The following is a 13840-nucleotide window of genomic DNA, read 5'->3' on the forward strand; positions in this document are numbered from 1 at the left end:
AAGTAATATCAATATTGCATACATTTTTTTAGTCATGTGAATTAAGCTCGTAGCCCATCCCATTGATTAGTACTCAAGAGGTCTCCGTGACATAATTTGTCTGGTGTGTGGCCATATGCGTTTAAAATAAAATATATTATTATTATTATCATTGTTTCAAAAAGGTTGGTAATACCTAGTCTAGTATACCCACCAGTGGAATAGTTGATGATAACCTAACCTGAACAATAAAATAACCACATACGTGACAAAGGGCTCTCTTGCATGACAATTACCATTCAAGGAGGACAAAAAACTGATGAAGAAAACATCAAGTGCAAGATTTTTTTTCCATAAAGATCGACTCACTCAAACTTATTGGGATACTATGTCCTGCATATTATCTCAAACCCACAAATAAATATTTGGCCTACTCAGGTTGTAGCATAGAGTAGTACAAGACTCATAAGTAAGTGAGACTAAGACATGGCTAGCATCTAGTGGTCATCAGTGAAATTACTATTCCAATCCCTCCGTTGTTCATCACCTGCGGTTTCGCATATTCACAGACTTTTTGTCTTTTCTCCACTATATTTTCATATTCTGGATTTTCGTCAATGATTGTTTCCCCAATCTTTGAATTGTTTCGATTTGTAAAAATATATTTATATTTTCTGGTCACAATTAATTAACGAGCCAATCAGAGTTGCTCATCCAGACTGAAGGTACCTAATATTGATTGATGGTTTTATATATAAAGGTTGATCTTGGGTTTTTATAATTTCTCCATGGGGCGCTAAGGATGTTTTGTAATTGCCTTTTGAGGGATGGGAGAAGGGTTTCTTCTCTTTGTCATTGTTGTTGTTTTTAAACAGCATGTATTGCTGAAAACTAAAAACACTTGTACTTACATGGCTATGTGAGCTTTTGTTTTTTCCGTTTTATAAGTATGAGATAGATCCACATATCTGACATTCAAAGGAATCCTATTGTAGTTTTAATTCATTTGTCATGAGCTCACTGGTTTGTATCAGGATAGCTCCTCGTTGTTGTAAAGTTTACCTCATTTTACATTATTAAAACCCCACGAGGGTTAGGGTTATTATTCATGCAGTCAGAGGTTATTATTCATACTCTTGAGAAATAATGAATGTTAAAACACAGCGGTTGACCTCCTTTATTCACAGCTGGCACAGTGTGCACAGGTAATAGTCAAAATCATTTATGCTTTTCTGTTCCCATGGTTACGTGTCGTCAATTCAACCTGGATTGAGGACGTGAATTCTGAGTCCTGCATGAATATTATTCATGAGTGGCGAAGAGGCAGTTTTCACCTGAAAAAACTAACTTGAAGAATGGAGAATTAGACATAAAATGTTGCAGCAGTCCAGTAATTTATTTTGAAAGGGAGTGCTTTACAATGCTGCATAAGTCCAAGACACTAATCAAATTAATGTATTTGCATTGTTCCCTCTGAGAAAGCAAATAAGAACGTTGTATTTCCGCTATTTTAACAACGAAGTCACCTCCAACCTCTGCCTTCAAGTCACCTGCTTCATATTTATTTTTGGTAAAATGAAGAGAGATAGAAAGAGGGAGAGAGCAGTAATCATGGTGTCGCTCGCTATGCTTGTAAGGCGTGTGAAATTAGTAAGGGGATTTCAACACCTTGAAACGGTCACAATTCCTCTGTGGAATTTTGTTGCGTGACCATGGCTCTGGCCTACAAAGACTATGTTTCATGTGATTAGCTCATTTGTAATATCATATGACAAACACAACGCTACCTTCCATTCATTTAAGCAGGCATTATCATGCACTACAAAAAAAGAGACTCCATTGTGAACTGAATTGATGAAAGCATGCAAATGTATTGGTTTTAGTCACCTAGTTGGAAAGTTTGAGTCTTAAAATGGAAAACAGCTAACTTCCCCTTACTAAACAAGTGGAAAACTGAAAAGCATACTTTCTCCTCACCCAATGATTATCTATCTATCTATCTATCTATCTATCTATCTATCTATCTATCTATCTATCTATCTATCTATCTATCTATCTATCTATCTATCTATCTATCTATCTATCTATCTATCTATCTATCTATCTATCTATCTATCTATCCATCCATCCATCCATCCATCCATCCATCCATCCATCCATCCATCCATCCATCCATCCATCTATCTATCTATCTATCTATCTATCTATCTATCTATCTATCTATCTATCTATCTATCTATCTATCTACACAGAGACACAGAGAGAGAAATGCTGATAAACCCTAACTGATAAACATCATATATACGTATATATATATATTATTTATATTATATATTATATTATATTTCTTGAGCATTAAAGTATATACGTATATATATATATATATATATATATACACTACCGTTCAAAAGTTTGGGGTCACAAAATTGTTTGGGTGACCCCAAACCTTTGAACGGTAGTGTAAATATTATTATAATAAAATATTATGAATTAAATATTATAAATTATATCTTATATTTGTATAAGATTATATATAATCTATGAATATAAGTATACATATATATTATAAGATTTTTTACACAGAAGATTATATATATAATCTATAAATAATTATCTAAATAAATATATACACTACCGTTCAAAAGTTTGGGGTCACCCAAACAATTTTGTGACCCCAAACTTTTGAACGGTAGTGTATGTATATATACTTTAATGCTCAGTAAGTAGTTTGAAGTGTTGTGAAATTTTCTTAACTCTTCTATTGCTGCTTAACTGCTTCCCTTTGAGTCTTGTTTTTATATGTTTTAATAAAATGATTGAACTAATATCGTATCACTGCAGAGACTTTGTAAGTTTAGGATTTCACCATATTGAAAATTATTGATAGGTGATACATTATCTACAATGGAATACGTATAACCACATGATACTCTACTCCTATATTGTCATTATTATACAGCATCAGGTATTATGGTGGAGCACATTCAAGTTGACTGAGCTGTTTGTTTAAAAAAAATATCATGTCAACTGTGTATTATTATGGAAACAGGACCAAGGCACTTGCAGTATTTATAAATCATGTAATTCAACAATAGTCACATTACAACATCAACACTGCTTTTCTAGTGACATGGTCTAGTAATCCTTTAATATTGTATAGTTACTTTGCAATACATTTTGAAGAGGCACTTCCAGTAAGTCTGGCAATAGAGGAGCTACAGTATCGTGTCTAAATTACAAAACACAGTAAAAATAAACATTTTTCTAAAATGTTTTTCGATATAGAATACCTTTTCAATATGTACAGTATATATAGAGTTTTTGTTTCGATACAAAGTCAAACAAGATCAAGGAATAAAATTCTATATTCCACTGAAACAAATACGAGTACATCAGACAGCTTCCCCATCCTGTAAGTATTGCTACGTGTGTGTATTGTGAGTGCAAGTGCCTGCTATAGGAAATCAGAGAAACACAAACATAACCAGCCGCATTGAAAGGTTTGTTTTGGTTTCAACAAACAATGTAGCATTCATACAAGTCATATGAACATGGTATGGCACAACAAACTGTTAAAAACAACAATATCTATAAACACCAAACAACCGGATTCTGCTCTGAGAATAGAACACACCCCTGTTTTATCACAGTAACTTTTGTGCACTTCATTGCGTCTGGATTACACTGACAGAACAGAAGCCAACTGAAATACACTCCTTTTTACGGTTCCCTGTATGCAAATCACACAAAAAGAAAATACAGCTCTACAGCTCTTTAGGGTTTCTGATCAGGTATGCGGCAATCTCCTTCTTCTAATTAATTCCAAAGAAAATCAATAACTTTCGAAAGTGGAAGTAGTTTGTAGTTTAGTAGTGTGAACATTTCAACAGCAGATTAAAGAAGACTGGCACATGTAACAATCGAAAAGCAATTGAGTTTTGGTTTTCCTATTCATTGGAGCCAGGAGCTATTTCATGTTAAGCACCAAAGAAGAATATTGCCAATTTTTACACATTTAACACATTCCCACAAGAATGTACAAGCAAATTGTCATTTAGGAAACTAAATTAGAAAGCCATTCCTGTGTGCACGACGTAGTACACAGCTATGTGCAGCACAATATTCTAAATCATATTTTCAGACGTCGCACAACTTTAAGTGCATGTCTTTTATCAATTAAGATCAACATGGACAAAACATTTAGAATTCAGACAGTATTTGGTTTTGTCTTTGTTAGGTGATGTTAGCTCAAGGCATGCTGTCTGTTATCTTTGGGCTGTCAAGTAAAAAAATAAAGTAAAATAGAATAAACATTTACTTGTTAATTTTTATTTTATTTTAGTCATAATACATTTATCTCATGTAATTTAATTTTTGAGACACTATAACTTTTCTCCGAAAATATGATTTTATTTTTGGAATGTTCTGCCTTTTTCATCTAATTTATCATTTATCATCTAATCCTTGCATTACCACATGTTTTCAACTATGATAACTTTATTATTCATTTTACATGACTTTTTCTCTCGTAACATTCTGAATCCATTTTGATATCACTGCAACGTTATGCTGATAACATTACAATTTTATTCACGTAATATTAGCTACATTTCTTTTGGGTGACGCTTATTTTGTATTGCTACTCTCATAACATGGCAACTTTTTCTCACATTACAGCAGTATTCTCTCATTACGCCTCTTCTTAAATAGCTTTTTATCATAATATTGCAACTTCATGCTCATAACATTCCAGCTTTTTCTTCTAACACTGCAACTTTATATTTGTTACATTTTAGATTTAACCTCATAGTTGAACTATTTGTTTCCTTTTATCATTGCACTGATATTCCCTTGTCCTACATAATTCAGCTTTTCCTGTAACTTAACTTAAAATAGCCAGCCACTGTCTCCTGCCTGGGGCACTAAGTTATTTCTACTCTTTTCTAAACAAGAAGTCATTTGAACACATGGAAAAACATAAGGATGGTTGCCTTATACTCTAATGGGAATTTTAAAAATAATGTGGCAAATAGAAGGTTCTTGTCAGACTGTAGATGTTAGCATTCACACTATAATCTTCTTCGGCCTGAATGAGGCAACGTGGATGAGCTGGCTCATTCTGCCTCCAAAGTATCACAGCAACGTAGTGAGAAACATGCAAGAACATTTTGAACCAATTCGTCAACAACAGCAAAGTATGTCACAGCTTTTTTGTAAGTGTTCTGGGTAGTGCACAGTTTGTGAGGCAGATCAGACCAACTTGAGCCCACAAGAAACGGGGGCTTTGGGGGGGGGGGGGGGTTAATACAAGTGGCACACTTGATGAAACAGTGCCGTGACGATAATATGCACATTAGATTGCAAAGTGAGGCATTAATATATTGCACAGTGAGAAGGATATATACAGTGCACAGAGCTTGGAGCTCATATTTTTGTATTCAATCTACATGGGAGGCAGCACGCTTGCGCAGCAGTCTGATTAGTCAGTGAGTTTTAAAAAATACAGCAAATAAAAACAACAATTTTTATTCTAAACATGATAACTCATGTTATTGGAAGGTCTGGTATACTGTCGATGGCTGTTGCTGCATATGCTTGTGATACAATGACACCCAGTTATGTTGGCACAGAATCTGGACACCTGGAATATACGTACGTATCACGCGGCATTTGTCTTTTGCCAAGTTGCATTCCTTTTTTATGTTGTTTGTTTCCGGGTCTTCTAAATAAAACACATCTGTTTCCTTTGAAACATAAACATGGACAGTCAGCTTTCTTTGGACAGAGATTTGGTTTAAAAAAACATCAACAACAAAAAAAACTAATTGTCAAGCCTCGGGAATAGGTGTCAGGGGCAATGTGTTACACAGCTTAGCTCTCCTTTGCACAATTGGCATGTTAAGAACTGTGCAATGGATCCAGCTCATGAATTAGAAAGTATTACCGGTGGAGAAACACTAATTGACTTAAGTCACGGTAGGGCAGTTCAGTTTCCAAAAACATACCTGTTGAATGGATTTTTATTTTTAGTCTTAAAATCTCATTGGCTAACTATTTTCCTAAGTGTGTGATTTTAAAAGCAGTGTTTAAGTAACTTTTCACCTGGATAAAATATCCTGCAAAAAAACGTGCTTGATTAGGGTAAGAGCAGTGTGCTGCTGATTTAATGGTTACATTATAAACTCAGCTCTCTGGCTTTTCTGATAGCTGTTATGGTTTGTCATCAAATAGTTCCAAACATATCTTGGTGATAAAAGGAATACAAATGCAAGGCAATCACTGTTCATGGGAAGACTGAGAGCACCTTTTGTTACTTAGGGCTTTTTGTAAGCTTAGTACTGTGATTACTGCAAAGCTGAAGTCTTGTACTTATTGACCTTTAAGAGGTTGCAATTAAGCTGTTTGAATTGTGGCGTTGAGTAGTTCCTCCCTTGTTTCCAACAGCGTTTCACATTGATGAAGCAATTACACTGAAGCTGACAAATACAACTTTTCATTTTCGTGAACTACAAAGGGATCATTCAATCAAGTTGACTCATATTTGACAGTATGGCTTGTTGACCCTGAGTGCTGTAGAACCTGCCCATATTGCTGAATGGAAAGTCTTTAATAAATTGATAACCACTTTGTAGAGAGGGAAATATCTCAGCAAAGGAAAAATTGATAAATAATGGATAGCCAGTCTGCTTCAAAGCATCAGAACGTACTCAAACTGTATCTGTGTTATTTAACTGCTTCAAGTGGGTCTACCAAAATCATCACAAGCTAAATCTTAAAACGTCACATCCTGAGCTAACAGCCAATTTCCCAAATTGACCGCCTTCCAAAAACATGAATGTTTAGGCTTGTGTGAAATGTGAATGCTCTCTAAGTGCTGGTCTTGTGATTGACAGGTAATCACTGCATGGTAGTGTACCCTGCCTCTCTCTAAATCTCCTGGGATAGTCTCCACCTCCTCGGGATTGTGAACAAGATAAGCAGTATAGATGATGGTTGCATAAACCTTTAGCTCCAATAAAACATCATGTATGGTAGCTGCGACATTTGTATTTGCCACAAAGCACCCTGACATACAGTACCAGGCAGAAGTCTTCGGCCGCCGCTTTTGCTACTTTATAGTTAGAAAGTAAATTATTACCACAGCGGGGAAAAACTAACAAAAAACATTTTATACGGTGGAACGTCATCATTCGCCCCTGAGCTAAAAATATCCATTTGTTGCTTTCATTTCAGTGACCACTGTCTGTTTTTTGTTGGTGGAAGGGTACCAGCAATTTTGTCCCTGTTCACTATATTGCACCATTCATGAATGTTTTAATTAGCATTCTAAGGTATAAACAGAAAAGCCTAGCAACATCAAATTTGTTTAGGACCCAGAAGGAAGAACTAGAATTACCATGAAGTATATGATCATTTATCTTGTTTCCGTTATGGGTTTTGTTCTAAAGTGAATAACATGTATGGACATGGTAATAAATTAAATTAATAATAATATAAATAAATCATTTAAAGCAGGCAAGAAGTGTTGGAAAGTAATAAGGTCATCTTTGTTTTGTTTCTCTTCCTTCCTGAGATGTGTGACCTTTCAATGTGTTGTGGGAGGAAACATGCATCTAAACACAAAGTAAAACATTGTATCGTTTTTCTTTGATGGGAGGTAAAGCTTTTAGAGGGGTCTTTGATGAACATCCTATTTTGTCCACTGTGTAAAAAAACGTGTTTGTCCTGTAGAACTGTATGTGCATATAAAAATTCAGTCTATGTACGCCCATGTGATGTTCAACCCCTTGTTTTTTTGTAATACATTTTTCCACATTGCCAAGCTTCAGTGGAAACACCTTTTTCCCTGGCTTTTATCCCATTGTCTACAAGGGGAAGTCTAATCAGACTCAGATGCAGTGGCGTGCAGAGGGGAGGTTGAGTGGTGGTAGTGATGGTGGGGGGTCATCTGGGACTGGGCATCCACCTAAGGGAGGGGCATCCACTCACCCACCCCAGTGACGAAATTGTGAACGGCAGCAGAATTACTAATTTACTCAAATTAATTCTCATGCACTCGTCACGACGATCCACTGTGCTTGGCACGCCACTGCTCGATGTTATTGATGGAGGAATTTAGTGAAAATATGTTGTTGTGCATATATAGAAAAAAAGGCAGGCTAGATAAGGACTGGATAACATGGATCAAATAAATAAAGTGTTTCTTTTTCCTCTCCTTGTCCACCGAGGTCACTTCTCAGCTCCTCCAAAAAATTCTGGACAGAAACCCTGTTTTTTTTTTGTTAGGCACAAATTACCCAAAACATCTGCTACAGTGTTGTGTCAAAGTGATGTGCTGGCTACCATATTAAGAGTTAGGAGAGCAAACAGACAACGTTAAATAAATTCCTGGTTTAGAAGGAGGCCATTGTTCATATTGTCACTCGGATTCTTCCTCTTTCCCGCCTGACGTCTCTGAAAGTGAGAGGCCGTCCTCATCTTCTGCAGTTGGCACCTCTTCGCTTTTATCAAAGCATTCAGTCAAATCTTCCTCCTCTTTGCTTGCTTGTTCCTCCTCTTCCTCATTAATGGCTGTGATTGGGTCAGTGGAGGTGCTAAGACCATTTGAGTCCTCTTTCAAAGTGTCCTCCTGAACTTCTGCAGCAATGACTCTCTTCCACATTTCGTGATTCTCCAGAAGGTGTTGTGTAATCTGGCAGAACACTTTCCTCCTGCTTTCCTTCTTTGTCTTATGCCTCTCTGTAAGACATGACACAAGGTTCAGAAAATGCAATTCCAATGACTTTTCCTTTATATCGATCAATACACGTTTATGACCGTAACTAGAAAAATACATTTGATATAGTGGGACCAAATCCCCTCGATGTAGTACAGTAAGGATTGATTTTAGGAGTAAAGCTTAATATGATAAACAGTCGAGCTACAGTTGATCAAAAACTGATGTCGTTGATATTTTACTGATGATGTATTGATAATTTTTTTCAACACAGTACACCAGTGCCCACCCTTTTCTTTGTTACAGAAACCAGTTTACACGGTTTTGTGTAATGATATTTTTCAAACAAACATTGAAACAAATTCTGATTCTAAAAGCTAATTTGAGTTGTCGTTCTTCTCAACAATTGCACGTTCCTCTGTACAACTATCTACTGTAGCAACCAGAGGAGGAGACGACTAGAGAGAAGACTCTAAATGGTCCATAGGAGCAAATGGGAGTGTAAATCCTTGTTTGTCCATATGATTGGCTGACGACCAGATACAGTCTCCTGCTCACCCGTGACCCTAATAATGATAAGCAAAATAGAAAATGGATGTTCCCGAGCTTGAAATGAAAACACTAGCGCAATTGTGACCTGGTTAATTTAATTTTCTACACAATTAGATAGACGAGTAAATTGATTGCAATAATACAATCCAGCAGTCAATAGTTGAATGCCAAGGCAGTAGTTGAAAACTTGCAACAGAATAACTGGAACGCACAACAAGCACATGAGAGAGGTACGTGAATAAAACGAGAGGTGTACATACGGGAGAAGTCCGAACCAGGGGATGTATGCTCCTCACCCAAATCTCCCTGTTCATCCTCCTCTATATCGTGACCCTCGTTTGCCTCTTCTTGCTCCACCTGCCCATCCGGCAGGTCAACCCACTCACCGGGCATCAGAGCGGCCGAATTGTACGAGGAACAAAGGGGTCCCACTATATGAGTGATGAATGATTCTTGTAGTTTAGCAAGCTGTGGTGCTGAGCGGTCCATGAACGGGCTAATGGGAAGGCCCAGGCTTGCTTCTTCATCCCCCTAGAAAGGTGCAAACTTGTATTACTCTAGGTTCAATCAAAACCGCATTCCAACAGTGGGCTTTTTCAAAAGGCGTTCACGTCAGCTGAGTACTTGTTTGCATCTTTACATGCAAAGGATAAGGTACAGAAATGTGTACCTTGTCTAACCATAAACAACACTTAATTGTTCCTAGGGTTTCAATTGTGCACCCACTTTGACACACCTTTTCTAAAGAATCCCTTTTCTCTTAAAAAAAAAAAAAAGCATAGTCTGCTCTACAGTGTTCAAATTATCTAGAAGTTAAAAGAATGGACATACATTGATGAAGAAAATAAATAATAGACATTTTATTAAATCATTGTTTTTTTTAAATTTATTACGTTTGATATTTTTCAAATAATTCCCTAATAACTGTACCCAAAATTATACAACAGAAAAAAAGTTCTTAATGCATCGTTTGATCCTAATGAAACCCAAGTATAAATAATTTCAAAGCGGGTGTTGGGCGTTTGCTAGTATTGATTAATACATTCACGACCCCCGACATTTTAAAACTGCAGTGTGTAAATCCAACTAATTGTGCCTTTACACATTGTTTAGTTTCATGTAAAGCTGTGGAATAATGCATACTGATATATCTTGATAATTTAACATGTTTGGATTTTCACTGCTCTGCTGATTTGCACTAACAGGGAACATTAGGTAGTCTTGTGCAGCACCACTGACTGTCTGCAGTCTTTTAAAGTAGGTCAAGTATCCATTAGAGGAACCTATAACTGATTGGCGAGCTCATCAACGAGTTAAAATGGAAAGAGTCTTGAGTTCGCATCACCAAATAACCCTACATACTAATTGCGATAGATTTCATCACATAAATTATTAGTTGACAGGATTTATGCTAAAGACAAACTAAAAAAAAAGACATCTGGTTCCTCCATTGTCCTTGCGATGTTTATTGTTCATGTTTTTCCTGTTTTTGTACTGTGTCAACAAAGACATAACTGAACAATGGCTGCATCATCGCATAGCTATGATGATTGCATGTAACAGATTTCCCATATGAACATGGTTTTATTTCCAATTTACAAAATTCTTCAAGTCTCATCTTAATGTGACATTAGTTTGTGTTTCCATGTTTCACTTTGAGTCAATTTGTGGTACTCGTGTTAAGGGTTTATTTTTTACGTCAGTCAGTACAAATGCAATTAATGTGGAAAACATAAAGGAAAGAGCTCTGATCGCTATGGCAACTGAAAACCTGGAAGCCAACAATGCACGCACACATGGTTCATGTAAGAGCTGCATCTGTGTAATATACGGCAAATGTTGAAAAACTAAAACACAAAATGATATTTTAATACCTCATGAATAGAGTTGCATGCTGTCAAAATGTTATAAATATGAATAATGTAATTACAGAGCAATCACAATTACAATTGCAGAGCATCATTTCAAAAATGTATTTGCCATTGGTTGTGTAAGAAAGAAAGAAAGAAAGAAAGAAAGAAAGAAAGAAAGAAAGAAAGAAAGAAAGAAAGAAAGAAAGAAAGAAAGAAAGAACATAATCATAAGCCACTACTGTGGGGTAAGACGCCCCCTTGAGGAAGATGGTCATCGTCCATAACTCCGCCAGCTTTCTACTAGATGGAGCCAATTTTAAATTGAGCTGTTTCCTCAGACCAGGGAAAGGAAACCCTGGTCCCACCAGGGCAGTGGTTCTTAACCTTGATAGGGGTACCGAACCCCACCAGTTTCATATGCGCATTCACCGTCAGTGAAAAATATATATTTTTAAATTCAAGACATAGATGTTTTCTACTGGTGCACAAAATGAGCCTTGCAAGAACATCACCTTGTTCAAAGAACAAAACCAACACAAGGCATGAAGTCACAACAAAGGCTTATGAATCAAAAATAGAATTGAGTAAAGGCAGGTGAATTTTCTCTTTCTGTTCAAGTGAAGCTCTGAAGCACTTTCACACACTCACATGGAGCAATTTTAAAAATGCATGTGCACTCACCGTGCACTGCTTAGCTGACTTGCGGTTTAATCTACTGGTATCTAATACAAAACCTGTTCCAAAAATTCTGCCTTTAGTAAGATGCACAATTTTCGTTAACATAAAAAAGCTCATTTAAAAATATTTCAGAAATATGTTTGTAAAAAAACAATGCCTGCCAATAAAAACTACAGGTTATATCTATATGTTAAAGCCTTTTTGTTTGTTTTTTCAAATTATAGTGTACGAAAATATAATGTATGACATTATATTGTGTACTTAATGAAGTGTCCAGTGAATGAATTTCCACATACAAGTTCAAAGGGACACAATATTGACCCTGGCTGACAACCCCCACTTTTAATCTGAAGAATTTTCTGTCTCTGATCTATAGCTAAATAATGTGACAGAGGTTGCAGAGGTTTAGAATCATACTTGTTCGTAGAACTCATTGACGATCCCCTCAGTCCATTGCAAGTGCAGCTCCTTACACTTCAGTGGTCCATTGACATCAGCGAGCTTGATGCACATCTGGCAAACCAGCAATCGGTCGTTTTCGTTTGTCCAGTCAATACTAGACATCCCTTCGTCACCCACCTGGGTACATGTACAGGAAACAGACAGCATGTATGGTATAGGAAGAATGAAGAATGTCTAGCAATTTATTAGGGACTGTCTGGACAGAAACAACATTACCCAGACAATTAAAAAATAATAATGTGAAATTCAATCAAAATAAAAAGGGCCCCTCCCCAAAATGTTCCCACAAAGATATAGAAGTTTGCGAATTGTCTTGTTTTACCTTGGCATTAAACTCTGCAAGGAAGTCAAAGTGCTTTTTTAAGTCGGTAGCCAAGATGGCTTCAATGACAAGGAATCGGAAGCGTTTGAACTCAACATGTTCAAGGTTAACCAGGAAGTTGTACTCCGGTCGAGACATGAAGAGATTCCATGCTGAAGCAGCGTGGTGGTTTTCCAAGACAGAACGGTCATTATATAGGAGAGCCTACAGTGGGGAAAACATAACCATTTTTACTTTTCTTCATCCAAAGCGAATAATGAAACTTCAGCATTTACCTGTGGTGCACTGGTTGCTACTAGGAAGGCATTGGTTCTTCCGGGATGGTCGTAATCGTGCATGGCGGCAGCTACATACAAGGCCATCAGTTCCAGACCCGGAATTAGGCCAGACAAGGAGCCATAGCCTTCCTCCAGCAAGGACTGCATCTTGGATGACAGAAAGGCCGTAGTACCAGGGGTTATGCCATTTGCCGGGTCTACAGGTAGAAAGAAAAAAAAGGAAAATGCAACTCTTAAGACAGCGCATGGAAAAGTGGATGGCAATTAGTCACTACCAGAAAATGCTTTTCACCATTGTGTATGCCGTTTTCAGTCAGGAGCGTGGGGAGGGTGGGCACAGGTTGCGTGGTGAGGTACCAAACTGCATGCAGCACATCAGTGGCATGGATCCTGTTGTGATCTATCATGAGCAGCAGAGGGCAGTCAATGCATCATGTAAAAGCTGGAGCTACAAATTACACAGCCTCTCAACTGGCCCCATTCTGAGTATTCACATTCTTTCTACTACTGAGTGCTGACAGTTCAATTTTATTAAAAAAAATAAATAAACACTTGATAGTTCCAATATGACTGTGATGAGCGTCATAAATTGTCATCCCTGCTTCAACCACTTTACTCATTATTTTTGCAAGATCCCAACTGCCCTTTAAGTGTTCTTTTTTTTCACGGAGAAAGCAATTAAAACAATCTTGGCAATAATAAAATAGGAATGTCTACTCACACGGAATATCTCTATATCCATTCTCCAAAGCGTGAAAGTAGTTCATGAACTCTGCCACAGGAATCTTGAAGGTCTCAAACAGGCCCGTGTCTTCAAAGAGCCTGTAAGACACCTGGGACACATTGCACACAGTCAAAAACACACACACACACACAAATAAATTACCTTCACTAAAGTAAGCAATCGTTACAGAGGATTTGTTGTTGAGTTTCATCCGAAAAAAAACTTGCTGAAGCTCTTTGCAAAAGGTAATTATGGTCCGTTTTGATTGACGCTGAC

The 13840-nt window shown here is 37.0% G+C and overlaps 1 protein-coding gene across 1 annotated transcript in view; it reads right to left on the bottom strand.

The window, feature by feature from the left end:
* Window positions 1-3043: 3043 nt before the first annotated feature.
* The window catches only part of LOC119132521 (cGMP-inhibited 3',5'-cyclic phosphodiesterase A-like), a 30073-nt gene continuing 19276 nt past the window's right edge, over window positions 3044-13840 (bottom strand). Inside the window, exons 9-15 of the mRNA XM_037267873.1 lie at window positions 13562-13673; window positions 13133-13240; window positions 12838-13037; window positions 12563-12766; window positions 12196-12357; window positions 9544-9778; window positions 3044-8718 (exon numbers count right to left, since the gene is read on the bottom strand). Coding sequence (XP_037123768.1) covers window positions 8399-8718; window positions 9544-9778; window positions 12196-12357; window positions 12563-12766; window positions 12838-13037; window positions 13133-13240; window positions 13562-13673 — 1341 coding nt within the window. The 3' untranslated portion in view covers window positions 3044-8398. The remainder of the gene's footprint in view (window positions 8719-9543; window positions 9779-12195; window positions 12358-12562; window positions 12767-12837; window positions 13038-13132; window positions 13241-13561; window positions 13674-13840) is intronic.

This window comes from Syngnathus acus, chromosome 13, assembly GCF_901709675.1.
Source record: "Syngnathus acus chromosome 13, fSynAcu1.2, whole genome shotgun sequence".
In the NCBI taxonomy this organism is placed as follows: domain Eukaryota; kingdom Metazoa; phylum Chordata; class Actinopteri; order Syngnathiformes; family Syngnathidae; genus Syngnathus; species Syngnathus acus.